This window comes from Lissotriton vulgaris, chromosome 12 (assembly GCF_964263255.1).
Source record: "Lissotriton vulgaris chromosome 12, aLisVul1.2, whole genome shotgun sequence".
Taxonomy (NCBI): Eukaryota; Metazoa; Chordata; class Amphibia; order Caudata; family Salamandridae; genus Lissotriton; species Lissotriton vulgaris.
Window position 1 is genome coordinate 717,410,846 of NC_141700.1, and position 25,949 is coordinate 717,436,794.

The 25,949-nt window shown below is 42.6% G+C and overlaps 1 protein-coding gene across 2 annotated transcripts in view; it reads left to right on the forward strand.

The window, feature by feature from the left end:
- Positions 1-724: 724 nt before the first annotated feature.
- LOC147678107 (hydroperoxide isomerase ALOXE3-like) overlaps positions 725-25,949 on the forward strand; it is a 77,071-nt gene continuing 51,846 nt past the window's right edge. The window contains exons 1-2 of one of the 2 annotated variants that reach the window (XM_086945965.1): positions 725-948; positions 19,537-19,741. In XM_086945965.1, the coding sequence (XP_086802091.1) occupies positions 802-948; positions 19,537-19,741 (352 nt within the window). In that variant the 5' untranslated portion in view covers positions 725-801. The remainder of the gene's footprint in view (positions 949-19,536; positions 19,742-25,949) is intronic. The other variant, XM_086945966.1, reaches the window with a different exon arrangement.

A 25,949-nucleotide genomic window follows, 5' to 3' on the forward strand; every position in this document is an offset into this window, starting at 1 on the left:
CCCCTCTGTGACCTCATAGCACCGCTCCTACTTGAGTCTTCGTCATGGGTGACACCTTCAGCTCTTCGGCCAGTTCTGGTTTTAGTAAAGTTACCAGCTGAGTCCGTGTCACCAAGGACGAGGTGCGCCAGACAAGATTTTCGACAAACACCCAGGGGCCTTCTGGGAGTAGTAGTCCTGGACCGCCTAAGTTGATACAATTCAACAAACACAGACGAAAAAACATAAATTGTAAAGGAAAAATTCAAGACTGGGGTCATTTTGGAATCTTTTTTCTATAACTAGAAATATTTTGCACGCCAGGATTTTTTTTTTTATCGAACTGACTGGTAAAAAGAAAACTTCCTGTCCCAGAATGCAATTTGCTGTTGATAGAAAAAAAGGTGCATAACCGGATCTATGTGGAAGGCCTCTGTTTTGTTGCAGGACGAAGCGTTTATGTGTCAGGCACAAAAGTTACCTCAATGTAATTTTTGAAAGAATGGAAGGACCCTGGAAATAAAGGGGCGACCAGCAAGGGCTAGTGGCATAGCAAGGTACCTATCGGCCACAACTCAAGCAAGGAGCCCCCTTCGGTTGGCCGCTAACAGCGATTGGGAATGAAGTCTCCGGCTCAGGTGCCGCAACACCTGTTGCGCTCATTAAAACTGATGGACGAGTCCTGAGGATGACGATGGCCCCGCCCCCTGCGAGAAGAGAAGGCAGGGCGCTGGAATCACTCACCACGGCTGGACTGGAGGGAAGGACAGAGCGGGGTAATCTCTGAAGCAGGACGGTGGTGTTGAAGACGCGCGCACAGACATGGCTCTTTACAAGGTGAAGGTGGAGACGGGCTCTTTCCTGTTAGCCGGGACCCTTGATAACATCTCCATCACCCTGGTGGGCCTGCAGGAGGTGGGGGCCAAGAGCAAACTGGACAAATTCGGCAGGGACTTTCTTCCCGGAGCGGTGAGTAGCTGCTTGGGCGTGAGTGCGGGGGTTGGTTGTAAGGTATGTTGGAGATTTAAAGAGAAAGTATTTCGTTGCAGCCGCCCTTGCAGAGCGGGACTAAATGTAGCCACTGTGCACCATAGCAGGTGGCGCGCGAACTACGTGGTGGTGGCTCTTGGATATGATGCTTTTGTGTTCAGAATTCCAGATGTCCATCTGCCTCTCTCAGCCCCGTGTCCCTCCTTTCTTATTCAATGGTTTTAACATTCTTGGGGACCATCCATAAATAGTGTAACGGGTTCAGCAGCACCAGGGCCTAGACCTTTCAGAGGCCCCTCTGCATCAGTTATGTATTTCTGCCTGAAAAAGAGAGATTGGGTTTATTTTGAATGTTTGCAGCAGCGCCAATACACGCTTGCAGGTCGCTGGCGCTTCCATGGACCGATTCTTCACTCCTTGTGACTTGCTTGTCTCAACAGTTCCTACTGAATTCAGTGCTTTATTTTAATTAACTTTTTTAAAGTGCATGGAGCAAACGTTTTTCTTAGGAGCCCGCCTTCGATGCTGCCCAGTGCTGAATGCAAACTCTGTTTACAATCTTCTTCAGGTCCTTCATCTGCCACCCTCCTCTCCTCTGTATTTCCCTCTTGCATGGGGCTTTTTGCCCCAGCCTGTCCCTTTGTCACGTTTTCCTCCCTTTCTGCCACTTCTTTCCTCATCTTGTCTGTGTCGCTCGTGCTTTGGTTCAAATTCTAATGTTTTGAAATATACCCAAGGGCTTGAAGTGAGTGGTGCCCACCGCCTGTCACTGGTGGCACGAGTCAATCACTGCCTCTCACCCACCACCAGTTCTGCCTTTTTCTCTCCCTAGGGGGCCCACGTTACTCCTGTGCACAGATAACCATGGGTGGTGAACGTCACCTACGGAGCGCTGCAAATATCCTGACTATAGAAAAACACACACTAACTTCAGCAAAGTTAAAACAAAAAATAAATAATTGTCCTGTGTAGCTGTCGACCTACTGGCCTTTGAGTCCTTTGAGAACGGTAGTGCTTCAGATGAAAACTGGCGCCCAGAGTGTCTTCCCAGGAATAGTTTTTGTGACGTAGTTCCTAGACCTTGAGGCTGATTATTCGATGCAAAGGAACCCACTGCAGCCTTCAGCAGTCGAGACGTGGCCAGGTTTCTTCATATTACAGTCTACTGCAAACTCTTGGGGATGGTGCAGCCTGGCATCTGGGCACACCATAGATCGAGATATAGTGTATTCAATCTAGTCTCGTCTGGATAGAAGTAGGAGAGACAATTGCTGGCGGGTCTTATCTAGCGAGAAAACAAAATGGTTCCTTAGGTATTTCGGAAGGTTTAAACCAGCTTTGACAAGCGAAGTAACCTGGCCATGAAATGATACATTCTTGTCAATGTTCACACCCTAGGCTCCACAATAATAGCATGTGATGGTGGCTTACCCATTGACGCTGGTCAGAGGCAGCCCCACTGGAGGTTCCCTCAGACCACCTTTTAAACTCTAAGAAATGATGCCCCATCAATTGCTGGACTATGAGGCGGCGCTCCTGTAGCTTTGTAGCCAAGCTGGGCACTTGATTGTCCAATCGAATGACTCTGTATAGCAGACACGTCATCAGTCTCCTTTCGAAGGAAGGCACCGCTCATAGAGCCCTATGGACGCCCTTCTCCAATGCATCCCAAGTGAAATTGTACAAGAGAACAATAGTTAGAATGTCAAGCTGGGTTACCCTTAAACTAGAGCAACAAAGAATTAAATGCACAGGAAATGCTAGCTGGTTAAATAATAAGTTACTTGCCTAATGCAAATTGTAATAAACCACTCGAAGGGCAGACATCGGCCTATGTGTAGTTCAGTAAACCTGTTGTGCTTCTCAATTGTATTAAAGATCTCGAAGTAAATATTTAGCAGAATTAAAGATTCCTGTGCAGATTGTGTATTTTTGTTCATTCAGTGCATAGGTCACCAGTAAGTTCTTCATCTGGTCCTTTCTTTGTCCATGAGGACTATAAAATCAGGAGACACGTGCTTCACCTCTACAGTGTATGCTCTGGGGTGCTTAGGGGTAGTGCTGGGGAGCTGTAGAAGGTACATTGGTTTGTCATTGTGGAAAAGAGGATGGTGCAAGCTCTGCGATCCTCTTGTACTCTCCAGTCTGTCAACCTATGCTTAAAGTTTGCAATTCTTGGTCATTTCTGCAGGGTCCCCCTCCTAAACTGCTTGCCTTCACCACTCCTATTTTAGCTGGGTTTTCTTTTGGCTTTATCTGTGCACTTCACCATTGCTAACCAGTGCTAAAGTGCTTGTGCTCTCTCCTTTAAATATGAGAACATTGGATTACACCTGGTTAGTAGATTTAATTTACTTGTACATCCCTAGTAACATGGTATACTATATATACACACAGCCTATAAACATTTTAGTAGTTGGTCTACCACATTTATTCTGCTACCTACCAACTTCAGTAGCCCTTTCAACCATGTCTCAGACCTGCCATTGCAGTCTGTCAGCAGTTTTAACTGCCAATTCGACTTGACAATATATCTCCCTTACCAAGTCTAAAACTCCATTTCTATTGCATAGGTCATATCTAAGGTAGGCCCAAATAGTCAAGAGGACAGGGTGCATTCCAATTAAAAAGTTGGGCATGTATTTTTTTAGTTTTGTGTATTCTCTCAAATTTTGATTTTCACTACTGTGAGGCCTACCTCTCCCACAGGATAACATTGGGTTACCCTCCTTACATTTAATGTGCTAGCTTTTCATTGGGAACAGGTAGGAACGTTTGACATTTGTTTCTGAGGAATTGTAAAGTTGTGTTTTTAAGTCACAATTATAAAAATGCCACAATGAGAAGGTTGCCATTTTATTGTCCAAACCATTTGGTGGCTTTTCCTGGGTCACATGCTAGGTGTAGTTGGCCTTTTTGTATTTCTCCTAGACAGTAGACGGTGTGGGTGTTGGCAGAATGGGCCGTCTCTTCCTCGATTAGGACAGAGCTCGCTCCCATCGTACTTGCACTTCAAAGGATCTTGCTCAGCTCGCACAGACTTCACACTAGCCTTTTTTTGTCCCTTGACAGTTTAGGACTAGTGTAGGGATGCCGGAAATTCCACGCACCTCTGTAGGGGGAAAGTCCAGATGCTGCTTCTACTTCAAAGTGGGCACTAGGCATAAATATTGGACTCAGTTCCACATTTCAGATCACTTCTGGACCTGTTGATGACTCCAGATTGCTCTGCTGCCCTGCTACGAGGACTGGCCTGCTGATCTGCTGTACGCTGGCCTGCTGATCTGCTGTACGCTGGCCTGCTGATCTGCTGTACGCTGGGCTGCTCTGCTGCACGCTGGGCTGCTCTGCTGCACGCTGGGCTGCTCTGCTGCACGCTGGGCTGCTCTGCTGCACGCGGAAGAATTAGACCACCGCTACCAGAGTGACTCCAGAGGATAGTTGTCTGGCTTCCTGATCAGTGCACCAAGGACAGAAAAAGGCTCCAACCATCTTGAGCCTTGCACCTGGACTCTGCTTGTTGAGTCCTTACTCTCCCAAAGTAGTGCCTCCCCAGTTTGGAATGGAATGGAAGTGGGAATAAATGTGCTCTGCCATCCCAGCTGTGGTGCTCATCAGAATTGACACAAACAGATGCAAGATCTTGCATCGTGGTCCTTGCAGCTTCTCATTAGAAGAAATGCAACTTGACCAGGGTCTCATCTCATCAGATCAGACCAACGTAACACAACTCTACACAGGACCCCACTTCACACCTCAAAATTGCCACTGCGTGGTGTAAAGCCCCACATCAAGGGCATAAGGTAAATTCCTATCAGGCCCAACCTGATCCCTGTATACGGCCTGTGCTGCGTCGCTGAGCTTGGGCCTCTGTCCTGTTCTCCGCAGATGACTCCAGTTGGTGCTTTGTGCTTTTTAGCCCGGATTCCTTAAGTCTTTAAAATTTCATATCAAAGAGACACTGTGGACAAGCCTCCTGCTTTCTATGGCAGGGTGAGGTAGCAATTGTAAAGATGGTCATTCTGCTTAAATTCTTATATTTATCAATCTCACCCCCCTGCTTTCGTCTGACTTCATTAATACATGGTGACATTGGCCTGGACTGGAGACAGCCATGGCTTGCATGGGGCATTCTTACTGGAAAAAAATGCAAGTAGGGGATCCGTGCAGTCAAAAGAATAATCTCACCCTTCTCTCGATGCGTATCTTCTAACGAATGCACCTGCTAGTGTTCGATAAATTGTGTGGTTTTGTTAACTCTCCGGTGCAATTTCATTTTGTAGTGTGAAAGGAATGGACAACGCTTTATCTCGCCTTCAAACTGTTAAAGAAATGTAAATCATTCTGTTTTAATTGTCTGTAATGAAAGAGAGAGATGTTTGTGCATGTCTGTCTGTATGCAAGAATAAACACAAGCCGCTCCAATAAAAATACAAGGGCCACTTAGAAAAATACCAGACTGACTTCAGGCAGCAGTAGATTTGATTGTGCCAGTGAAGGTGAGCAGTAGGGGATGTGAAAGAACGGTAGTGTGCGCATGTGTGCGCTGTCCTGGCGTTCCCATCCTTCACACAACCAATTATGAAAGATAGATCAGTAAAAGGATGGATTGATGAGTGAAAGGGTGGTTGATGGATGAGAGAAATGATGGATGGATGGGTGAATTAATAAGTGAGAGGTTGGATGAATGGATGGGCAATAGTGCATGGATGAGTGAAAGGTGGCTTGGGTGAAAAGGTAAATGGTTGGATGGATGAGTGAATTAAATTCATGAGTGGAAGAGTGGGTGGATGAGAGGATAGATTGGGTGAAAGGATGGATGGTTGGATAAGTGAAATGGTGGCTACATGGGTGAACGGATAAGTGGTCGGTATGATGGGTGGAAGAGTGGATGTGTTTTTTAAGTGATTTGTAGAGCGTGCAAATACCAATGGATGTCTCTGCGCTGGATGGATGAGTGAAAGGATGGATTGGGTGAAAGGGTGGATGGATGGATGGATGGAAGAATAGACGTTGGGTAGGTTTGCAATGGTTGAAAAGGTTTGGATATGGATGGGAACACAGATGGAAGGACAGAATGAATGGTGAAAGACAATTGCGGATGAAAAAATTAATAGATTACAAAGTGCATTTGAAATGGTGGATGTCAGGGGTTTGATGGAAGGATGAATGGCTAGATCCTTGGATGTAAGTTCTTTTGGGGAGGATTGTGATAACTGACTTTGCTTTCTTGGTGCCATAAGAGCTTTAGTTCAAAGTGGGAGGTATTTACATGTTCTGGCTACTCCCTTGCCTATGTATTACTATTCTGCATTTGCTGTGTGCTGATGTGTGGGATCCATACATCATGCATACGACATTTTGAGTGACACTAAACTGCTACTTGAATGTTATACTAGTAAATGTTTGCATGCTTTGTTTTAGATGTAAAGATTTAGGGAGAGCCTCATAGTGCCATAAGCTGTGCTTGAGATGTATATTGTGTTTGTAACAATAAGCAAGGTGTGCTAAATAAACCATGTAATAGTGTATTGATAGTGCCTTCTTTAAGAAAGCTGCAGGGAAAATTGCCATTGACTTTGGTCAGCTAGTGCAACTCTCCCCCATAAGCAAAGTCCGATTCCATATTTCAAGTTCCACTTGCTGAAACGCCCATAATGTGTTTCCTATAGTGTTTGAAGTTTGTTTATTTCCTGTATAGTTACTTAAAACCATTGCAATATTGCCAAATGAAATATAAAATACAAAAATATATTTACATTTTTTAAATATGTTTGATTTCCTCCTTTTTCGCTGCCTTTTTGTTTTTAAAATTGAGAAGTCTTAAGATTAAAACCAAAATGAGACCCATTGTTAAAATTGTATAGATATAAAATAAAGATTGATTGTAGACATGTTATGTGTCCTTATGTTACTGGATGCTATAATTATTAGTATTGTGTTCCTTTGGACAAGCCATAGAATTCTATTTGCAGGTCAAGATGCTTGTTTTGGTCAGATTTTCTCCACTCGTTGCGGGGGTTTTCCCTTTTCTCCTGGCGGGTTGTCCTTGTAGTGATCTTGATTGGGACATGTTCCTGTCAGCAGTGTACTACAGTGCCAATGCCTGGTTTTTTGTTTTGAACATTTTTTTTTAGCTAGCATAAGGAATTTTACCAATCTGCAGTTTAGTTGCATATTTTTTTGGGGTTAAACAGGCAAGCAACGCTTGCCTCCTGGTGCGGATGCCTTTCTGTTTCAAGGGTTCTTTGAAAAACTGTTGCCGTGCTTGATTCAGTTCCTTGCATAAACAGATCAGTTGTAGTATGTCTCCTTGTTTGGCTTTGCATAGCCTGGAAATGGAGATCCCTAAACCTCCAAGATTTCCTCTGCACCCTGACCAACTCCATCCCTACCCAGGGAACAGACATCAATCTGATGGACAAAGCACACACAGAGTGGCTCCGCTCTGCATGCAACGAACACGCTCCCCTCACCACGTTCCCCCGCGCCTGCCGTATGGACGCCCACAGATGGTTTTCTGCTGACTTAAAAAAGCAGAAACTAGAACTCCGCCAACTAGAGAGGAAGTGGAGACATGGCTACCACGCCATAGACAGAGCATTATACAAGACAGCCCGCAAAAATTATAAGAACTCTATCTTATCTGCCAAAGCATCTTTTTTCTCAGATAAAATCTCCAATGCCAAAAACAAATCACGGGAAATCTTCAGAGTCGTAAACGATTTATGCAATGACTCCAGAACCTCTCCCTCTCAACCTGCAACACAAATGATGTCAACCGACTCAACGATTTCTTCAAGGAGAAGATCGACATCATCAAAAACAGCATCCAAACCAACCATGCTGTGGCTGACTACCCGGACATCAGTAGAAATCCTAATACCCTTCAGGATATCCCTCCCATTGACTCACCCAAATTACTGGAATTAATGAACCAAGTAAAATCGGGCTCACCTAATGATCCCTGCCCCCCGCATATACTGAAAGAAGTCTATGCCGCACTCCCTCAGGGCATACTCCCCATTTTGAACACCTCCCTATCAAGAGGAATAGTACCTGATTCCTTTAAAAAAGCCACCCTGGTCCCTCTAATCAAGAAACCAGGTGCTGATCCCTCTAACCTCTCTAACTACCGCCCCATCTCCCTTCTCCCTTACGGCGCAAAGCTGCTGGAAGCCTATGTAACCAGCTGCATATCCAATTTCATCTAAACATCAGATTATCTGGAATCCAACCAAGCGGGATTCCGCCAGGCACACTCCACCGAAGCTGTGATCCTCGCCGTGCAGAACACTCTAAGGACCAACGCCGACAATGGAATCCACCAAGCCCTCGTACTTCTTGACCTATCGGCCGCGTTCGACACGGTGGACCATACTATTCTATTACACCGTGTCGAACAAGCCGGCCTTAGCGGCGCGGCTCTTGCTTGGATTAAGTCCTTCTTGATGGACAGATCCCAGGCTGTAAAGCTGGAGAACTTCACAGCCCCCACACTCACTACCACTTGCTGTGTCCCACAGGGCTCCTCACTGTCTCCCCTCCTTTTTAATTTATATCTTAAACCCCTACTGCACTCCCTGAAAAATAGAAAAGTCACTATTTACAACTACGCAGATGATCTGCAGCTGGTATTCCCCCTCAACTCCCCGGACTCTGTCGAGGAATTTCAAAAAATCCATGCTGCACATTCAGAGCTGGATGGATCAGAACCATCTTAAGCTGAACCCAGGAAAGACTGAGTTGGTACTCCCTAGCAACAGCGCACTCAGTTGGGGCCCCCATTTCTGGCCATCCTCAATGGGCACTCCCCCATCCCCCTCCCAGTCAGCTAAAAGCCTTGGGGTCACTCTCAGCACCGACCTTTCACTGAAAACCCAGGCCGGAACAGTGATCTCCTCCTGCTTCTTTCAGCTAAGAAAGATTTAAAAAATCGCCCCTCTGCTGACCCATTCTGCTCTCATCCAGGTAGTACTCGCACTGGTTCTCTCGCGATTAGACTTCTCCAACTCTATCTACCTGGGCCTTCCCCTCACCATCGCTAAACGCCTGCAGATTGTTCAAAATCAAGCGGCCAGACTAATATTCAAGAGCAATCGCAGGAAGTCAGCCAAACCTTTGTTGGCCTCCCTTCATTGGCTCCCCATAACCCATCGGATGACCTTTAAGACAGGCTGCATAATTTTCAAGGCTATCCACGGAAAAAGCCCCAGGTTCGTCAACCAACTCATAAACCAACATGAACCGACCCGCGATCTTCGTTCTGCCCATCTGCCCCTCCTCACGGTGCCGACATTTAAAAAGAAACGACTTGGCGTATCCTGCTTCGCATACCTCGCCCCAAAAACCTGGAACTCACTGCCCTTGTCTATCCGGAACTGCACCAAGCTGACAGAGTTCAGGAGAGCGTTGAAGACCTGGCTATTCAAACAAGCGTACGGTTAGAGCACTATTCCATCTGCCCCTTCACTTACCGTCTACTATCTGTTTCCTTCAGCGCCATGAAACCCCTGGGTGACCGTGCGCTTAACAAATTCCGCATAAGATAAGATTTGAGAAGCTTGCTTTGTTCTCCACCAGAGATTTGTTTTAAGGTTTTCCAGACCAGTTTTTTTAAAAATTGTGATAGCCGATTTGCGCATCCCGGAGTTCAGTGAGTTTGGTAGATCCTAGGGCTAGCTGGAGGTAGCTTCTGGCTAGGGAATGCTGTGGTGTATAGCCTGCCACAACAAATTGTTTAGCGTGTTTGTGGTGGCATGTCTAACCCTGTGCAAGCAGATGATATAAGCACCATACCTAGCTAGATCTTGTTGTAGGAGGCCAAACTCCAGCCTTATTTGAGCAGGCGATGTGTAGGACGGAAGCCTGACCTGATTCTATACGCTTTGACCTGCGTACTGTCCAGCTCCTTAGCATCCCTTCACCGCATTGCCTCCCTACCATAAGCAATTATGGGGATTAGTTTAGCCTGGAATACTTTCAAAAGTGGAGTCCGGGTCGGCCCCATCAGTTTATTTGTGGGATTTTTAATTGTTGGGGGAATAATCAGATCTTTACCTCTGACTTCCTCTTTCTGGCGCCAGAACGTCTCTTCCTTATTGAATATAAATCAAAGGTACTTTTATTCCAGAGCTGGGTAGAGTTTTGTTCCCCAAAGGAACCAAGGGGCATATTACCAAGGAATAGCGATATTTATCGCAAAATGTGCTTAGCGCATTTTTTTTATCGCTGGATATGTCAGCGGAGAAAACATGCCATTAGCAACGTTTTTCTCCATTGTGCTAAAATATCCAGCAATAGCGGCGAAATGTGTGAATATCGCTGAGAATACAGCGATATTCACGCATTGGCGACCATGCTCTTAGTCCATGCTATCCACCTACCATTGGATAACATGGCTAAGAACTGGTATGGGCAGGTGTTAGTATTTGGAGATATTCATGCTTAGTGCGAATATTTCCATCGCTACGCCTGCCTTGCTAATAGGCGAAAGCGACGTTAGCGATTGCTTTTAGTTGCTAACTGGATGGGTACGCCCACCTTGCATGTCATTAGCGATCAACATCGCTGACATGCAAAGCGGGCCCCAAACCGCTCGCTATATCCTAAAAGCGGTCTCTAACATCAGTTAGCGACAGCTTGCTAATAGGGTGATGGGCAACTATCACCGATTTAGCAGCCGTTTTCGGCGATAATTCTATCGCCCCCCCCCCCTTGGTAATATGCCCCCAATTTCCTTGGGTTCATCACAGCAATCCTCCCTTTAGTTCACCTATGCGTGTCGCTTTACATCTCACAATGGCACTCATATATGAGATGCTAGTAACAAAGTCTATCCAAGCAGATCTTCCTGAGCACTTCTCTCACCATACTTGTCTGTTCACGACCATGATATGTAAACTAAATACCAGACTGGACAACACAGTGCAGTAACCATATAAATAGATTAATTTCATGATATTCCATCATGATATAGCTCAAAAAGACTTAACAGTTGCACAAAGCTGTGCGTATACCAAAAGAATACGTGAAGTGCACGATTGTCTCAACCTAATATCAACTTATTTTGACATGTACTTAAGTGGTTGTCTATTTACTTTTATACTATTGCGCAATTTTCTGTGTCTGTAAAACATACCTTTTTGTTCCGAAGATTTGTCCTGCATTTTGACCTTCTGTCCTGAATTTTTGTCCTTAATTTGTACCCTTTGTCTGGAATTTTTACACTTACCGTCCTGATTTTGCAACCATGCCAGTTGGTCACCCTACATTAACTGCTGAGTTCACTTTGGGGTGCTGTATTCACACATGACGTCACCAAAAGTACAGAGTTCACCCAAACATGTCTGCAAAGCATTCACCGACGCATCCATGGTACTTACAATGTGAAATGCTCAGATGCCCAATTCTGGACAGGACTGAAGCCCAGAAGTATGACCAGCATGCACCTCCACTAGCACAGAAAAGACATGCTACAAGCTGCGCATGAACCCTGAGTCTCCTTCCCTGCCTCAAATGTCCTGCTCAGCCCCCATTCCAGAATAAGGATCTCTCAGAAGTGACCCCTCAGCCAGGGCTTTAAATGGGCCAGGTCCCCCGGGTCGCAAAGGACATTGTAACTGGTCCGAACGTCATGCCCTTTATTCTGACATAAACACTGATTGATTTCTAAATAATGAATGTAAAGGCAATCCATATCAGCGATTTAGTTCCTGTTTACGTTTGACGTTTTGCTTAATATTTAATTCCCTTAGTGTTAACTATTTCCCGGATGTTTCTGCATTTTTTCTGAATAGCATATCACTCTCGCGCTTAAAAAGCGCCTACTTTAATCAGAGCCACCACCAGGTGCTACGAACAAGCCATGGTTGAATGCTAAGCATCTGAGTGATTTTTGTGACTCCTTCTGGGAGGCCTAGAACTAGCCTGCCTCTGAACGGTTTCAGCGACCCTCCCTGCCCCCACCCTTGGTTTTCTTTTAGACTGGTGCCACAGAGGTGATATCTTGCCTGAAGGCAGGGATTTCACCTAAGCACCTGATGTCATGTGAATGTGAGCATGGGGTGGGACTGGGAAGATGTGCACAGCAGGGGGAAAGGGATGACCAGTGCAGGTGACCTTCTTTTGTATAGGAATTTCTGCTGGCATCATAGCCCAGGGTTTGCTGTCTGTGCATTTGTATAGATGTGTATTCCATACAAGTGCACAGACGGCAAACCCTGGGCTACAACGCCAGCAGGAATTACTTTACTAAGGTGAAGCGTCACCTGCACTGCCATCCCTTTCCCCCCTGCTGTCTGTGCACCTTTGTGGAATACACATCCACGGCGCTGCTCACCAGATGGAATGGTGAACAGGGCCAGGGATCTCTTTTTGCATCTAAGGGCACCGCCGAATAAGTAAAGGAGGCCCTGGCAAGGAGAAACCAGGAGACATTTGACCCACATCTATCTACACAGTGAGACCTTCGTGAGGGGCTGGATGCCGGGACAATAGTGCTGCTGATCATCTCGATTCCACTGAATAGTATCAAAGAGCAGTCAGCCGTTTTTAAGTAAGTTCAAGTAACTTTAATGCCTTCTACAGAATCACCTATTGGCTGCATATCTAGGTTACTTTAAGTGAAAGGTGTTCTAGACTTACATGCATGGAAACGTCAAGGTGGACAGTCCCCTCTGAATATGCAAATGTAGTGTAAGCTTGTAGTGTTCAGCTCTTGGGGTGCAGAGGGTAACTTTAGGGTTCAGGTTGGGTGTTTTTTAGGGTGCCAGGGAGTAATTTTAGGGTTCAGGGTGGAATAGCGATTGGGGCGCCATGTCGTTCTGGGCGGGTATGGGTTTTAAGGGGCCAGGGGGGTAATTTTAAGGCTCATGGTGGGTATGGGTTGTTGGGTACCAGGGGTTATTTTTAGGGTTCAGTATGAGTTTTGGGGTGCTGGGGGTAATTTTAGGGTTCATGGTGGGTATGGGTTGTTGGGTACCAGGGGTTATTTTTAGGGTTCAGTATGAGTTTTGGGGTGCTGGGGGTAATTTTAGGGTTCAGGGTGGGTATGGGTGTTGGGGTATCAGTGGGGGTAAATTTAAGGTTCAGAGCGGCAGAAAACGACGAAGCACTACTATGCGAACTACGCCCAGGGTTAATAGCATGTAGGTTTGTACTATGTAAATCCAAAACGTAACCAATACAGTGGAGCACTGTACATTACATGAGTGTAAAATATTGGGGCATTAGTTGAAGGGGTGAATACCAACCTCGAGTAATAACCAAAATCATTGCCAGAGTGAGCCCTTAAAGCCACTAAATTAAATATGGTGGGGGGAGGTTTGGGTCAGTACTCACATAGTGGGTGGATTCAGGGTGTGTCTGGTTGGAACTGGTCAGCTAGTTATACAGGAAAATGGCATAAGGAAGCCTGTTGTCTTAACTCGCAGGAGGTCTGCTCAGACTGCAAGTCCAAGCTTTTCTCCCCCTATCCATAAAGTGTTCTCTGAAGGGTAATGAAGGTGTTGCATTAATGCCCAGTGCCACTCTGTGGGTGGGGGAAACCCCTGACCACTTCGTAGCCAAATGAGTCAATGTTCACAGGGGGTGACCTAAAACACATCTGCAGTATGTCCTGTGTTCTAATGCAAATAATGAAAGAATGTGTCGGGAGTGGATCCTCACTTGCCAACTCTGTTTGCACTTAGCTTTCAAAATGAAATGGTTTTGTTCACCATGTTTATTTGCCAATCAAAATAAAACCTTGCTCTGCAGTTTTTCTTTGTCAATGTTCATTCATTCCATTTTTTTAATTGACCACTCTTACTCAATAGTTCTCATAAATAACTTCCAATCATTGGTCACCATCGCTTGAAATATCCAAGTGTATAATCCGTGTCCAATGCATTTTCGGATGAGGACCCTTCTTCAGGGGCATCTGTGCTAAAAATCAAAACTATTGATCTCTGTATGGAAGGGCTGAATTGAGCAGACATTTAATTTATCTCCATCACAATGTGCATGTGAGGGTGTGTTACTTTAGCAGTTGGTGAGTTGTCTAGATTCAGAACAATGTTTACCAGTGTTTAATCATATGTTTGTGCTTGTACGTCAACCCATGACAGCATCTTACAAAAAAATGAAACATCAACAATGTGAAATGATACTTGTAGCACTTAAGCGACAACACAATATTTAACAAGACTCCGAAGTTCATGTTCTAAAACCACCCAGTCCTCCCCCAGAGATACCTCTCCCCATGCAAATCTATCTGTGCGTGCAATTTCACCAGCAGTGTAACAAATTTCTCCATGTCCTTCCTTGTACACACTTACCCATGCTGATTGGTGACTGCAGCGTGTCTCTCGAATAGATGGTAAACCATTAGTGGGAGGAAGTGACTTCTCTCTAATGCAATCAACAAATGAATGTGTATGTAGAAGTGAACTGCATCCTCATACGCCATATGCAATACCTCCCTCTTAAAGGTGCATCTCACATTTGTTTCAATGCTATTTTGTGACTCTCTTAAGAGGCTCTAAAGCCTACCTCAAATGTACAAATTGACAGAAGTAGGTGGTTGTAGGATGTACACATTGAAAGCAAAAATTAAACATAACCCACCTTTCTATACAAAAATAGAAGTAACCTTAAATCATGATTGGGTCATGTAGTTTTAAAAACACGTGTATTCTAAACTGTTGCTCGTCCCTGAGGATTGTAGGGTTTTCAATTTCTTGATCCAAAAGAATTCAGTTTGCGCCAATTGTGTGTGAATCGAAATTGGGCTATGCTATGCCCTGCTTCCAGCCAGTGCATGTCTACACTAGAGTTTTTTTTTCTCTGGTTTGGTTATTGCTTTTGTGATCTCTGCTGTATGTTTTAAGTTTCCTCTCCATTTGACCAATTTATAGTTTGCCACATGGGCACTTCAGGGTTTTGTGTTGCATGTGCTTGGCTGCTGTAGTTTTGATTCAAGGCAGAGCTAGCTTTCTCGGTATCCAGGTCCTTCTTCATTTTCCCCTTTTCAGGAGAAAAATTGTATTAGGCAAGTAGCCACTACTCGAGAGGACATGGGGGGGTTTTGTGAAATAGTCTGATATTCCAATACCAATGATTCCAAATAAAGCTTTGGTCCAGGCTCTCCAAATTTACAGAAGGTAATTTTCTCATTTCTAGGTTTTATTGGATTTAATAGATCTTAAAGGGGCTTCTCTTATCAGTTCCCAAGACCAAAGCACTCCTCCAATACGCTTTAGTGGGTAGAACGTTTTCTATTAAATTATGGCTGTACAGCATGTACTATTTGCAGATACTTGTCGATCCCTGGCTGTACATATTTACAATACTTATCTTCTACTAAAGCTGTTTACACTGTTTAAGCCCCTTTCACTGTCCAGACTTCAGGAATTGTTAAATTATAAGAGATCTCTTCCCAGGGAAACTGCAGACTACTTTTAACAGTATGGCGAATGCTTGCGTTTTTTATTTTGTTGCATGAAACAGATACTTTGGCCTTTGAAAGTTTGAAGCATTTCCTACTCATGCTTCTGTATCTTTCTTTGCACTTTTTAGGCATTATTCGATCAATTTTACAACTATGCAGGCAGTCACAATTTCAGTTAAAATGGGCTTGATATAAATGGTGCAGGGGCACCAGGGCTAAAAGTTATCCAGACTCCTCTAAACACCAAATATTGCTCAATTTGAATACTAAACAGGCAGTCCTAAGTGCAGTTTTCTAGCGGAAACTAGGGCTATGATTTCAATAGTGCAGTTGCACTGGGACCAAACTCTAGACACCCGACTAAACGGATTATTGCTATATTTTACAACTAAGCAGGTAGTCTCCATTGCAGGTACATTTCAGTTAAAAGGGGCATACTTTGAATAGTGCAGCGTGTGCTGGGGAACTGGGGCCAAAAGTACTAGGGACCACACTAAACGGAGATTATAGCTAAATGTTTAATACTAAACAAGTCAGTCACAAGTGTAGTTATCCGGCACACAATAGGGTTGTAATTTCAATGGTGCATCAAGTTCACTATCAAAGGACAAAGCTCTAGGCACTCCACTAAACACCTAATATTGCTGTATTTTACTCCTAAATAGGCATTCATAAGGGCAGTTATCTAGCAGGCACTTAGGTCATGATTTCAATAGTGCTGCAAGTGCAGTGGCACGGAGTTTGAAAGCTCTAGACACCACTAAACGCAGCTTATTGCTATATTTTACAATTCAAAAGGCATTCACAAGTACAGTTACCTTACAGGCAATAGGGTGATTTGAATGTTGCGGCAGGAGCATTGGCACCTGGGGCAAAAGTTGTCATAACTCCTCTAAACACCAAATATTGCTATATTTTTAAACACATAATCTTGCGATTACAGCAATTCATTCTATTTTCCTCCTTCATTTAACTTTTCAAAATATTGCAATTACTCTCACTATACCACTAGTAACTACACAATATATTGCCTTTTTGTACATACACTTGTTAAAACCCTTTAATGGACTTTCTGTAACTTGTACAACTACTCAGTAAGCTATAACTTACAAGAAGCTTATTACTCATAGGCGAAACCTAATTCCTATCTCCCTCAGCAGTCATCAAGCACTTGGGAAATTTGTCAGTTGCACGCAATATTAGTATTTCATATAACCCTCATATTTAACTACATCTAATTACTAAAATTTTATAAAAAGGATTTAAACTAAATATGCATAGTGACCATCGGTAATCTTAAATTTGTACTAGGCCACAAACTCCATGACCCGGGATATACATTGTGATCTATTTGTATCATTATAGGTTTCATGTATATTGAATTCATCTTAATTGGTCATTTCATGCACGATAGATGCAAAAAAGAAAACATAAATAGAAAATAGAGATAAAAGAAATGCATGTAAAATGTGGCTCTCAATACAACGAAAATGTGCCCCGAATGCAGTATTAGGGTCTCCCAATTGTAAGCATGGGAAATGAAGTACATAGAAAATAGTATTGCTGTAACAATCATCGCATCCATTGTGAGTGCATGTGCCCAAAAAATATGTGCAAACAGATTTGTTTTGCTTTCTTGCTATGGCAGTGAAGGGAACTTTTTCATCTTTCTCCATTAAAGGGAAAGGAGAACAGGAAAACCATTAAACCAAGTGATAGGACTTGACATCACATTGCCAGGTCTCTTTTACCCCAATGAAAAACATAGTTCAAACCGTCCTTCACTGCATCTCACTCTCCCACCATGAGAATTCACACACAGAAAACCTAATAAATAACATCCACTACAGCACACTATGGAAGGTTTGCTGCTGCTGTAAACGTACAAGGTGTTAATCTCCTAATGTTAAATTCAACTAAAAGCGTGTTACTTGGACCTAGGACCATGGGGAGAGGGAGAGTAACCCAAAAGGTGTCCTAATCCTTAGGAGAAAGCCACATTGTCCTAGCACAATTCTTATAGAGATCAAACATTTAAAATATTAAGGAAAAATTTAAGATTGTCAGCCAAGTGAGAAAATCCTATCACACCAGGACTTAAACCGGAAAGCCTGTTTTACAGGATCCGCCAGCGTAAAGATGTAATTCCTCATTGAGTACTCCTGGAGACTTGCTCTTAAACAGATTAATATATTCTGATTCCAAAAGCCTGAGCCGCCTCTTTCAGTCTCCTCCTTGTACACTTTTCACGATCCTGTCCGTTCCAAATAATGACAACAAATTAGCATTATGATTATGTACTCTGGCACAGTGCCTGGCCATCGGGTAGCTCGCATCAAGATTCTTTTTTTAAGCTCTGTGATGCTTGAAAATAATTTTTCAAAGGTCAGATCGTATTGTCGACATATATGTAACTGCATGGACACTATAGAACCGAAACACAATCGCTTCCACATGTGATGAACGGCGTGTCTTGCCCATAGGTAGGGTACATTTTATGGTTGCTGCTCTGTTTACAGGCCTTGTACCTACTGAATTTGTTAAAACCTTGCTGTTGGTGTAACTGACCTCCCATGCTTAAACGCTTCAGTGTAGCTGTGTCCTAGACTGTCCCTCCGATTTTAGATGTGACCAAAGCATGGGGGACATTGGGGGACATTTTTTTCCCTATAATATAAATTTTTCAACAAAGCTATTTGCCAATTTACCAATATTCACCTTAAGTTTATACATTTTTATGGTAGGCAAACTCCTTAAAGCCGTTTTTTGTTTAACAGTGGGGTAAATCTCCAGTCTTTTTAAATTTGTTTTTCTTTTGCTGTGGGACGGAATACATTTTCTGAAAAGGTTTTGTTTAATGTGTAGTAAGCCCACAAACCCCTCATTTTTGGGCAGTGGTTCTAAACCTCTGGCCATGTTTAGGCTAATTTTTTTGGATGTATTAATTTCTAGCTTGTTTCCTAAATGTCAGGCTTGGTCATGCAAATGTCCTCGATTGTACACATGGCAATGATTTGATTCCAAATACACACCTTTTTACAGTGATGGGCTTTCTTCAGTTTATCACTCTTTAAAATTGCAGTCCTTAAACTCCTACATTTAGATAATTTTTGAACATCTTGTAGAATTCAGTAAATGATCCACACAAGTGTTATGAGCCAGTAGGTACAAAGTAGGAGTTTGTATTTTTTTGAAAATACTAGACATTACAGTAAGAACTGATTTTGTGTATGGCATTTTTTCAGATATGCCTGTATGGTTAGTGTTTTTTCTTTGAATGCACCAATGTTTTGAAAGGCTTCAGCATAAACCTGGAAAATGTCTTAAAAACAAGGTCATAATGAAGGGCCCTTGTGACTTGTTTGACAGTCTTGCGCCCTCTCAAGTAAGGGTTATGCAAATTTAGCTAACCAACCAGTGGAGGCATTGCCATAGATTTTCCATGAAGGTTTTCCTTGATCTGGAGCTTACTTAAATAGTCTTTCTGAAAGGGTATTGCTCTTTTGCTCTTTGCTCCCCTTACCAGTAACTGTGCTTTTCATTCTGAAGTGACCAGCCTTGCCAGTGGTCATCTGCGAATTAAAATCCTACAGTATTGCTCTTGAATGTTAAATGGTCTGCTCCGAACTGGCCAGTGTCATTAATATTTTTGGAAAGTTTGGAAAATAACCAACTAGTCTACAAAATCGAACAAACTCCATTTTAGCAGTTTTAACTACCCACACTTCATAAGACTTTATTTTCTCTCTGAATAACCCGATATCCAGTTCTTGAACAGGCTTTTTCTAGTTACTATTGAATCAATTGTTTGGACACTGGACCCCTTAGGACTGCAGGGGCAAATGGAATTTCAATTCAAATTAGCAACTGAGACTGCGAAAACCATGTTTTTTTAAATCGAGTTCTGAGATGTAAGTGGAATTTCTTCCATGGTTGGGCAATCTAAACACTTGTTTTGGATATGATTAACTTGTAATAGTGAAAGTTTTCCAAATGTTAGGGAAGATTTAGAAAAATATGGGAAATTGAGCAATGTCTTTCTTGATGATATTTAAATGTCCTAGTGGCCCGAACATCTAAATGAAAATTGTATAGTAAAATAATACTTCTGTGTTTTTTTTAAATTTTATTTTTAGGCTGACTTGTACCACATTCATGAAAAACAGGACTTGGGGAATATTGAGCTGATCCGCCTTCACAAGGAGCCCTTTTTGTTCTTCTCCGAGGACAGCTGGTTCTGCAGTCAAGTTACTGTTGAATCTCCGACTGGAAAGATCTACCACTTCCCCTGCTACCGTTGGATCGAGGGATACCTTACTGTGGAGCTTCCTGAAGGGACAGGTAGAACACTACTTAAATTAGAACATCGCACCTAATTCCCACACCTGATGTCTTACTAAATTGTAAAACTTGACTTTTGGAATTTCTAGTTTATCTTGTTTACTAATCTATGTTGGCAAAGCTATCCCAACATAAATTTATGTAGCTACATTATATAGGCACAAGAATTGAAACACTGGAGAAAAATCACACCAGTAGTATAGAGTATAGAAAGATACCCTTAAAGTCATGGAAAAAATTAAGGTGGATGTAGTTAAAGCAATCCAGTTTTACATTACTTTTAATGCATTTACAACAAACTAATGCAATGGCCTGTTACCCAAGCTTGCACATTTTCTTCATGCAGCCTGAGTCCTCTCTATGGTTTCAGCTGAAGCAAATCAGTTTCCTTCACTGTTTATCTGAGGAGTAGGGGAGCCTTCTTTGGTTCTTCACTTTTTCGCAAACCATTAGGCACTGCATGTGTATTTCCTGATAATTGAGATGCAAGAAGACCAAATTGGATGTCCGTCTCATGAGTCGAGCTTTTGATACAGCATGAGGATGAACATTTAATACCATCCCATTAAAGGGTTATATGCCCCCCAACCTAAAGGCAAAGAAGACCCTCCTTTTATTAGGATGCATCTCATTGAGTCACGACTCCTCTAGAGACATCGCACTGCCTGGCTATGCCAGTTCGAGGCAGATGCATAGTTCTAATTCAATTACTTTAGCAAAATTAGGACTAAACCATATCAACAAGTTTGCTTGAAGTGGTGGTGCTGCTGCTTTATGGAACTGCAGATAATCTATGATTAAGGGATTTGAAAGAAAGGGGTTCAGAGACTCCTACCTTTACACTGAATTGATGCCCATCTTGGTTTTAAAAGGAATTTTCATAGTACCACGTTTGAATATCATTGGTTCCCAAAGAATCCATTTTCATAAGTTGTGACTAATTAGTTTAAACTATCCCAAAGTTCACCCCAGTACAAGGCTCTGGCAACAGGCCAAGCGGTACAAGGCAAAACCTCCAAGCTTTGCAAGGTTGAACTCTCAAATGATTTGTTTAATAGAACTTTCGAGTTTAATGTTACCAAGGATTTGATTTAATAGTGACCTGTTCAACAGCCCTTTGTGGCAGCAAATGTTCCTGGATCCTGCTCATTTGACCATCTGCTGCGATCACCCAAGGCCTCCTGACATCCCACCCCTCAATCACCGTCCCCGCTCCACACTGTGGGTTTAGCAAAGCCTTGGGGCAATTTGGTCACAAAACAAATTGAGTGCCAAATTCAACACACGGCTCTCAAATATGCCAAACTTTACTGACTTAGTGTAACCTTCGCCCACCTTTGTGTAGGAACAATTGTGTTTTGCAGCTTGGAGGCACTGTTTTGCTAAATTTATAGCGGATCATATCTACACATTCCATACACTAATAAGCCAATGTACTCGAAGCCGCAAAAGGGGGAATGTTGGCTTTCTTTCACAAGTTTCATAAAGCTGTATCTCAACTGGGCATTTTGGCCTTGTTACTGAAACTCGTTTAAAGTAGCATTGGGTGTTCATTATATAAGGCAATCTATGAATTTTACTTAAAGATTAAATACAGTGTTAAAGTAAATAACCTGAGATTTGGCGCTTTAATGCATGTGGTATTGATTTGCTGTCTGAGCTTTTTTCTTTTTAATATGGTCCTCGGAGACACAACTATCAGTCTGTAGAAAGAAAGCCCGTTGTAAGACAACTTCTACCAGGCTGTACATTTTTTCTTTAACATACTTAATGTTTAGTACTCCTATTTGCCACAGAAGACTTCCAAGTAATCCTAGACATCCCAAAAAAACTAACCACATGTAGTTCTAAAATCAAACCTAGCGCAAATCTTTCAGAACAAAGCAAGAAACCAGAATGCAACTACACTTTTTAAGGAAAACCCATGAAATCTATCTTTCACTGAATTTGGGAATTTTACAAAAGCCATGGATGTCCTTCTGAATAAATTTTCTGCATTTTTTTATAATTCTATTATTTATTATAAATCTGTTCTAAAAAAAAATATGGTTAATACTTCATGGTCTCCTCGTGTATGGCAGTGAAGGCCTGGAACATACTCTGAGCCCAGATTTTGAGTTCACAGAACCTCAGCTGAAAATATTAATTTACAATTTATACACCTTTGTCTACCAGAAGTAGAGGCAACAGATATAATGGATGAAGACATTTAACATAAACAGATGCTCGTGAGTCTTGATTATTGATGCAATATTTTTCTTTATTGGGCATTTCCAAGATAACACTACCAACACGTTTCACCTTACAAAGGCTTCATCAGGGCAAGAGATTTGAATCACTGGGGATGCAAGTATCATCTTGGTGTGAAATAAATAGTGTCCACGTCTAAACACATGGGGTTCAATATTTGCTCCTGCTGAAAAATTAGATCATTCAGGGGCCACTGCGTATATCATCCGGTTATAGAATCCGTGGCATGAGTCAAAGTTGATTGAGAACCACATAATTGTGGTATGATTAATCAAACAATCTCTAGGGAATAGTGTCCAATGTGTGTTCTTCTAAAACAGCACTCCCACGAGGAACAGCTGCAGGTGCCCTAAATTCAAAGACTCCTTTTAGTCCTCTTGTCCTGTATACGACTGTCGGTTGGACACCATTCCATTAAGGTTGTCATTGAGAACCACAGGTATACAAACGTGTTTTATATATGGTCAATGTGCAGTGACTTCTTTAGGCAGTGCAGCACTGAATTTCTTGGCTGCATCCTTTGTGTACCATTTATGCACCAAACTCATACAGACAAGAACGTGACGGATAGCTCGTACCTTCGAGCATAAGAATGGTGCACACATTTCAGGTCTTTTCTAATACATTTGCCACATGACTGTCCTCCTCCAAGCATAAAAGGCAACCGGAATAAAAAAAATAACTTTTAGTACTTCAAGACGGGCATAAAGAGCCGAAGGATGAACATACCTTGACACTAGTGGATATGGGGCAGATTATTAAAAAGAGGGTGCAGCCTTGCACTGCATTTACAGAGAATAAAAATAAAACTAATTCCAAAACTAGGACTTGATATAGTGCAGGTGCCTCTTGGTTTGAAATGAAGAGGCACAGACTCTGGAGGAGCTGAAAATTCTAAGCAATGAATCGTGGGTATCCTGGAAGACGAAACTCCCCTTCTCACTCCACTATGTAGCAATTCGAGGCACTACTACTTATGTGTGCGACTTCTTCTTATTTTGTATTACTAACCTACTTTTGAAGCAAACTGTGACCAGAGTAGAGCTTCATTCCCCCCCCCATCACCTCATTACAGTAGCAGAAGATTACAGAAGCTGCCACATCTTTCAACAGTAACCCATTACAGTATTTTTTTCATGTTACAATTTCGTTTTAGGCTAACTTGGCTTAAGTATTGCAATACTTTGATTACATTTTTAAGGTCATTTTAATACACATTGCAATATTTTTTCCTAAACCATTAAACACTTGTTCTACATACCTGTAACAATGAAAAATGTCAAGGTTAAATCAAAATTACAAAAAGGCTTCTACTTTTTAGTTGGACCTCATAGCTGACTATGTATTTGACTCCGAGGAAGCTGATGGTTTTCTATAGCAGGTTTTTTTTTCAATTTTCATTTTCAACTTCTCCCAGCCAGTGGATGTTGCTACCGTAATCTTTCCTCGTGGTACATTTTGAGTTTGTGTACAAAAGGGAAATTAGAAGTAATTCCTAACACTTTAAGAAATGAGGGATGTTTACCCCCAATGGGTGGTAGCTTATTTGAGCTCACCAATGCTTTACCAGATCTCCTGTAGGCCATCACTTGCGTTTGAATGCTAGTGTACAGATTTTAAAATCTTATCATTCCCATGAATTGACAGTGTAGGCCGATTATTTCAGAACTAATACTAGATGGTTTGTATCTGGGTGCAACCAGTGTCCACAGCAGGACATATTGGACATTCGGTATACAGGAATAGTTATCTTTTTTGTTTTCGTTGTATACAATATTTCAAACTCATATTGTATTAATGTGTCTGTTTTTCCTAAATACCAAGAAAAACAACGCAACTTAACCGAACACCCCTAAACTTGGATCATGTCCTACAGCCAAGGCCATGAAGAATCATGCCCTGCCCTATCTCTGGAGTCTGTTCTGTGTTTTTTCTATATTTGATGAATATTATGTTAAGCTCTTTCCCTGATGGGAAAAGTACCATCGCTGCAAAAAACATGTACTATAGAGTTCATGAAGTTTGGCTTGAATTATTTATCAGGGAAGATCTCCAGATCACATGGACTTAAGATTTGCTGCACCAGTCAACCAAATTCTTTAATGAAGTTGTAATTGTTATGTTAAAAATGCCAGCAGACTGTTGCAGGAAAACCCTAAAGTTGTCGAATGAAGGGTATTCTGTTCTTGTGGCTCACCTGGGAACATTGAACGACTGGCTAAGATTTGAACTGTTCCATAGAATCCAATATTTGAAAGTAATTACATGGTACACTTTAGAATCTATGAAAGCAAATGTTGTGTAATAGGTGGTTGACTATTGTTTGGTACTGGTCTGAAGCTGTGGTTATCTGAGCAGGAGCCAGAAAGTCCGCCTTACCCGGACTACAGTCCTGATGTGGATTAGGGATGAACAACTACACTTCTCTAGGATCCAGCCACACTCCAATTGGGAACTTTCTCATGGATAGACTGACCAGCATTCAACTCTTCAATTGGTTAAGGTGAACAGCAATGCTATGTGGCAAACAGGTGGCACAGATCAGTCTAGACCACAGTAGATGTAATGAAGGGAGTGAAACCTACATTCTTTAACAGGTAATGTAACCATGTTGTGCAAAATATAATGCAAGTTGGGGAAAGGGTGTGCATAACGGTGAGAGCCACCAACCATGAAACTGAGGGGAGGCCCGGGTTCTAGTCTCGGTGTCTGCTCAATATTCTGGGCAAATTACTTGGTTTCCCTGTGCCCAACAAAAATGAATGAGTCCTTGTGTAATGTAACTGGTGCTCATGTAAAGCAGTCTAATACCTTTGGGTCGAGTTGTCGCTATAGAATACTACAAAAAAAAGTGGTCGCTAGTAAATCATTTATTCTCTTGGTGGCTACAGAACTACACTACACTGGGAGCAGCACAGACCTGGAGTTCATCCTCGACTCTACTCTCTGCATGGCGAAACAGGTTAACGCTGTCTCATCCTCCTGCTTAAATACGCTCCAAGATCTACAGGTGGATCCCCCACCAAAACAAGAACAGTCACAGAGGCCTAAGGAAACACCCTCTACGCAGGAGCTCCGGCCAAACTCCTGAAACGACTAGTCAAGTCAAAAACCACTTTATTCGATTTAGTTAAAAATCATAAAAGCATGCTACAGTCAATTAAAAAGGCAATCCAAATTCATAGAAAACATTTCATACATCAATAGCAATAAATATACACAGTTTAAAAACGGCTAAAAATAATTTCTAGATAAAATTTGCGGGTAGATAAAATAAACGACTACAACGCATTCAGAACACCTCTGCACGCCTGATCCTAATAATCCCTCGCAGCAGCCACATCACACCCCACCTAAGAAACCTGCACTGGCTCCCCGTCAACATCACCTTCAAGCTCCTCACCCACACACAAGGCACTACACAACACCGGACCAGTATACCTCCACACTCACCTTCTACACCCCCAAATGCCAGCTCCGCTTTGCCGACCTCGACGCTGCTGAAGAGCAACCTCCGGCAGCAGATCGTTCTCCCACCTCACCACCAAGACATGGAACACCCTCCCCATCCTCCTACGACAGACCCAGGACCTTCTAACCTTCAGAAGACTACTCAAGACCCGGCTATCATTGACTATGTGCTAAAACACATACATTTGTCCTAAATATGTATATATTCAGTTTTGGTGAAACCAGTCCATGGTTAATGTGGTCTTGGTTACAATGAGAGACTCCTCCACTCAATCAAACTCTACTCTCTTGCTTCCCCTGCAAATTCATAGCATATCTAGAGCCTGGGTTATCTGCCTCGCTTTCAAAGCCTGAAATGACTTATCCCACCACATCAATGCCACCTCCTCATTGCTTGACTTCTCAAGAAACTGAAGATCTGACTATCCACCTAGTCTGTCCTAGCTTGAGCCACACATGCTTTCCAGCACCACAATATCCTCGAAGG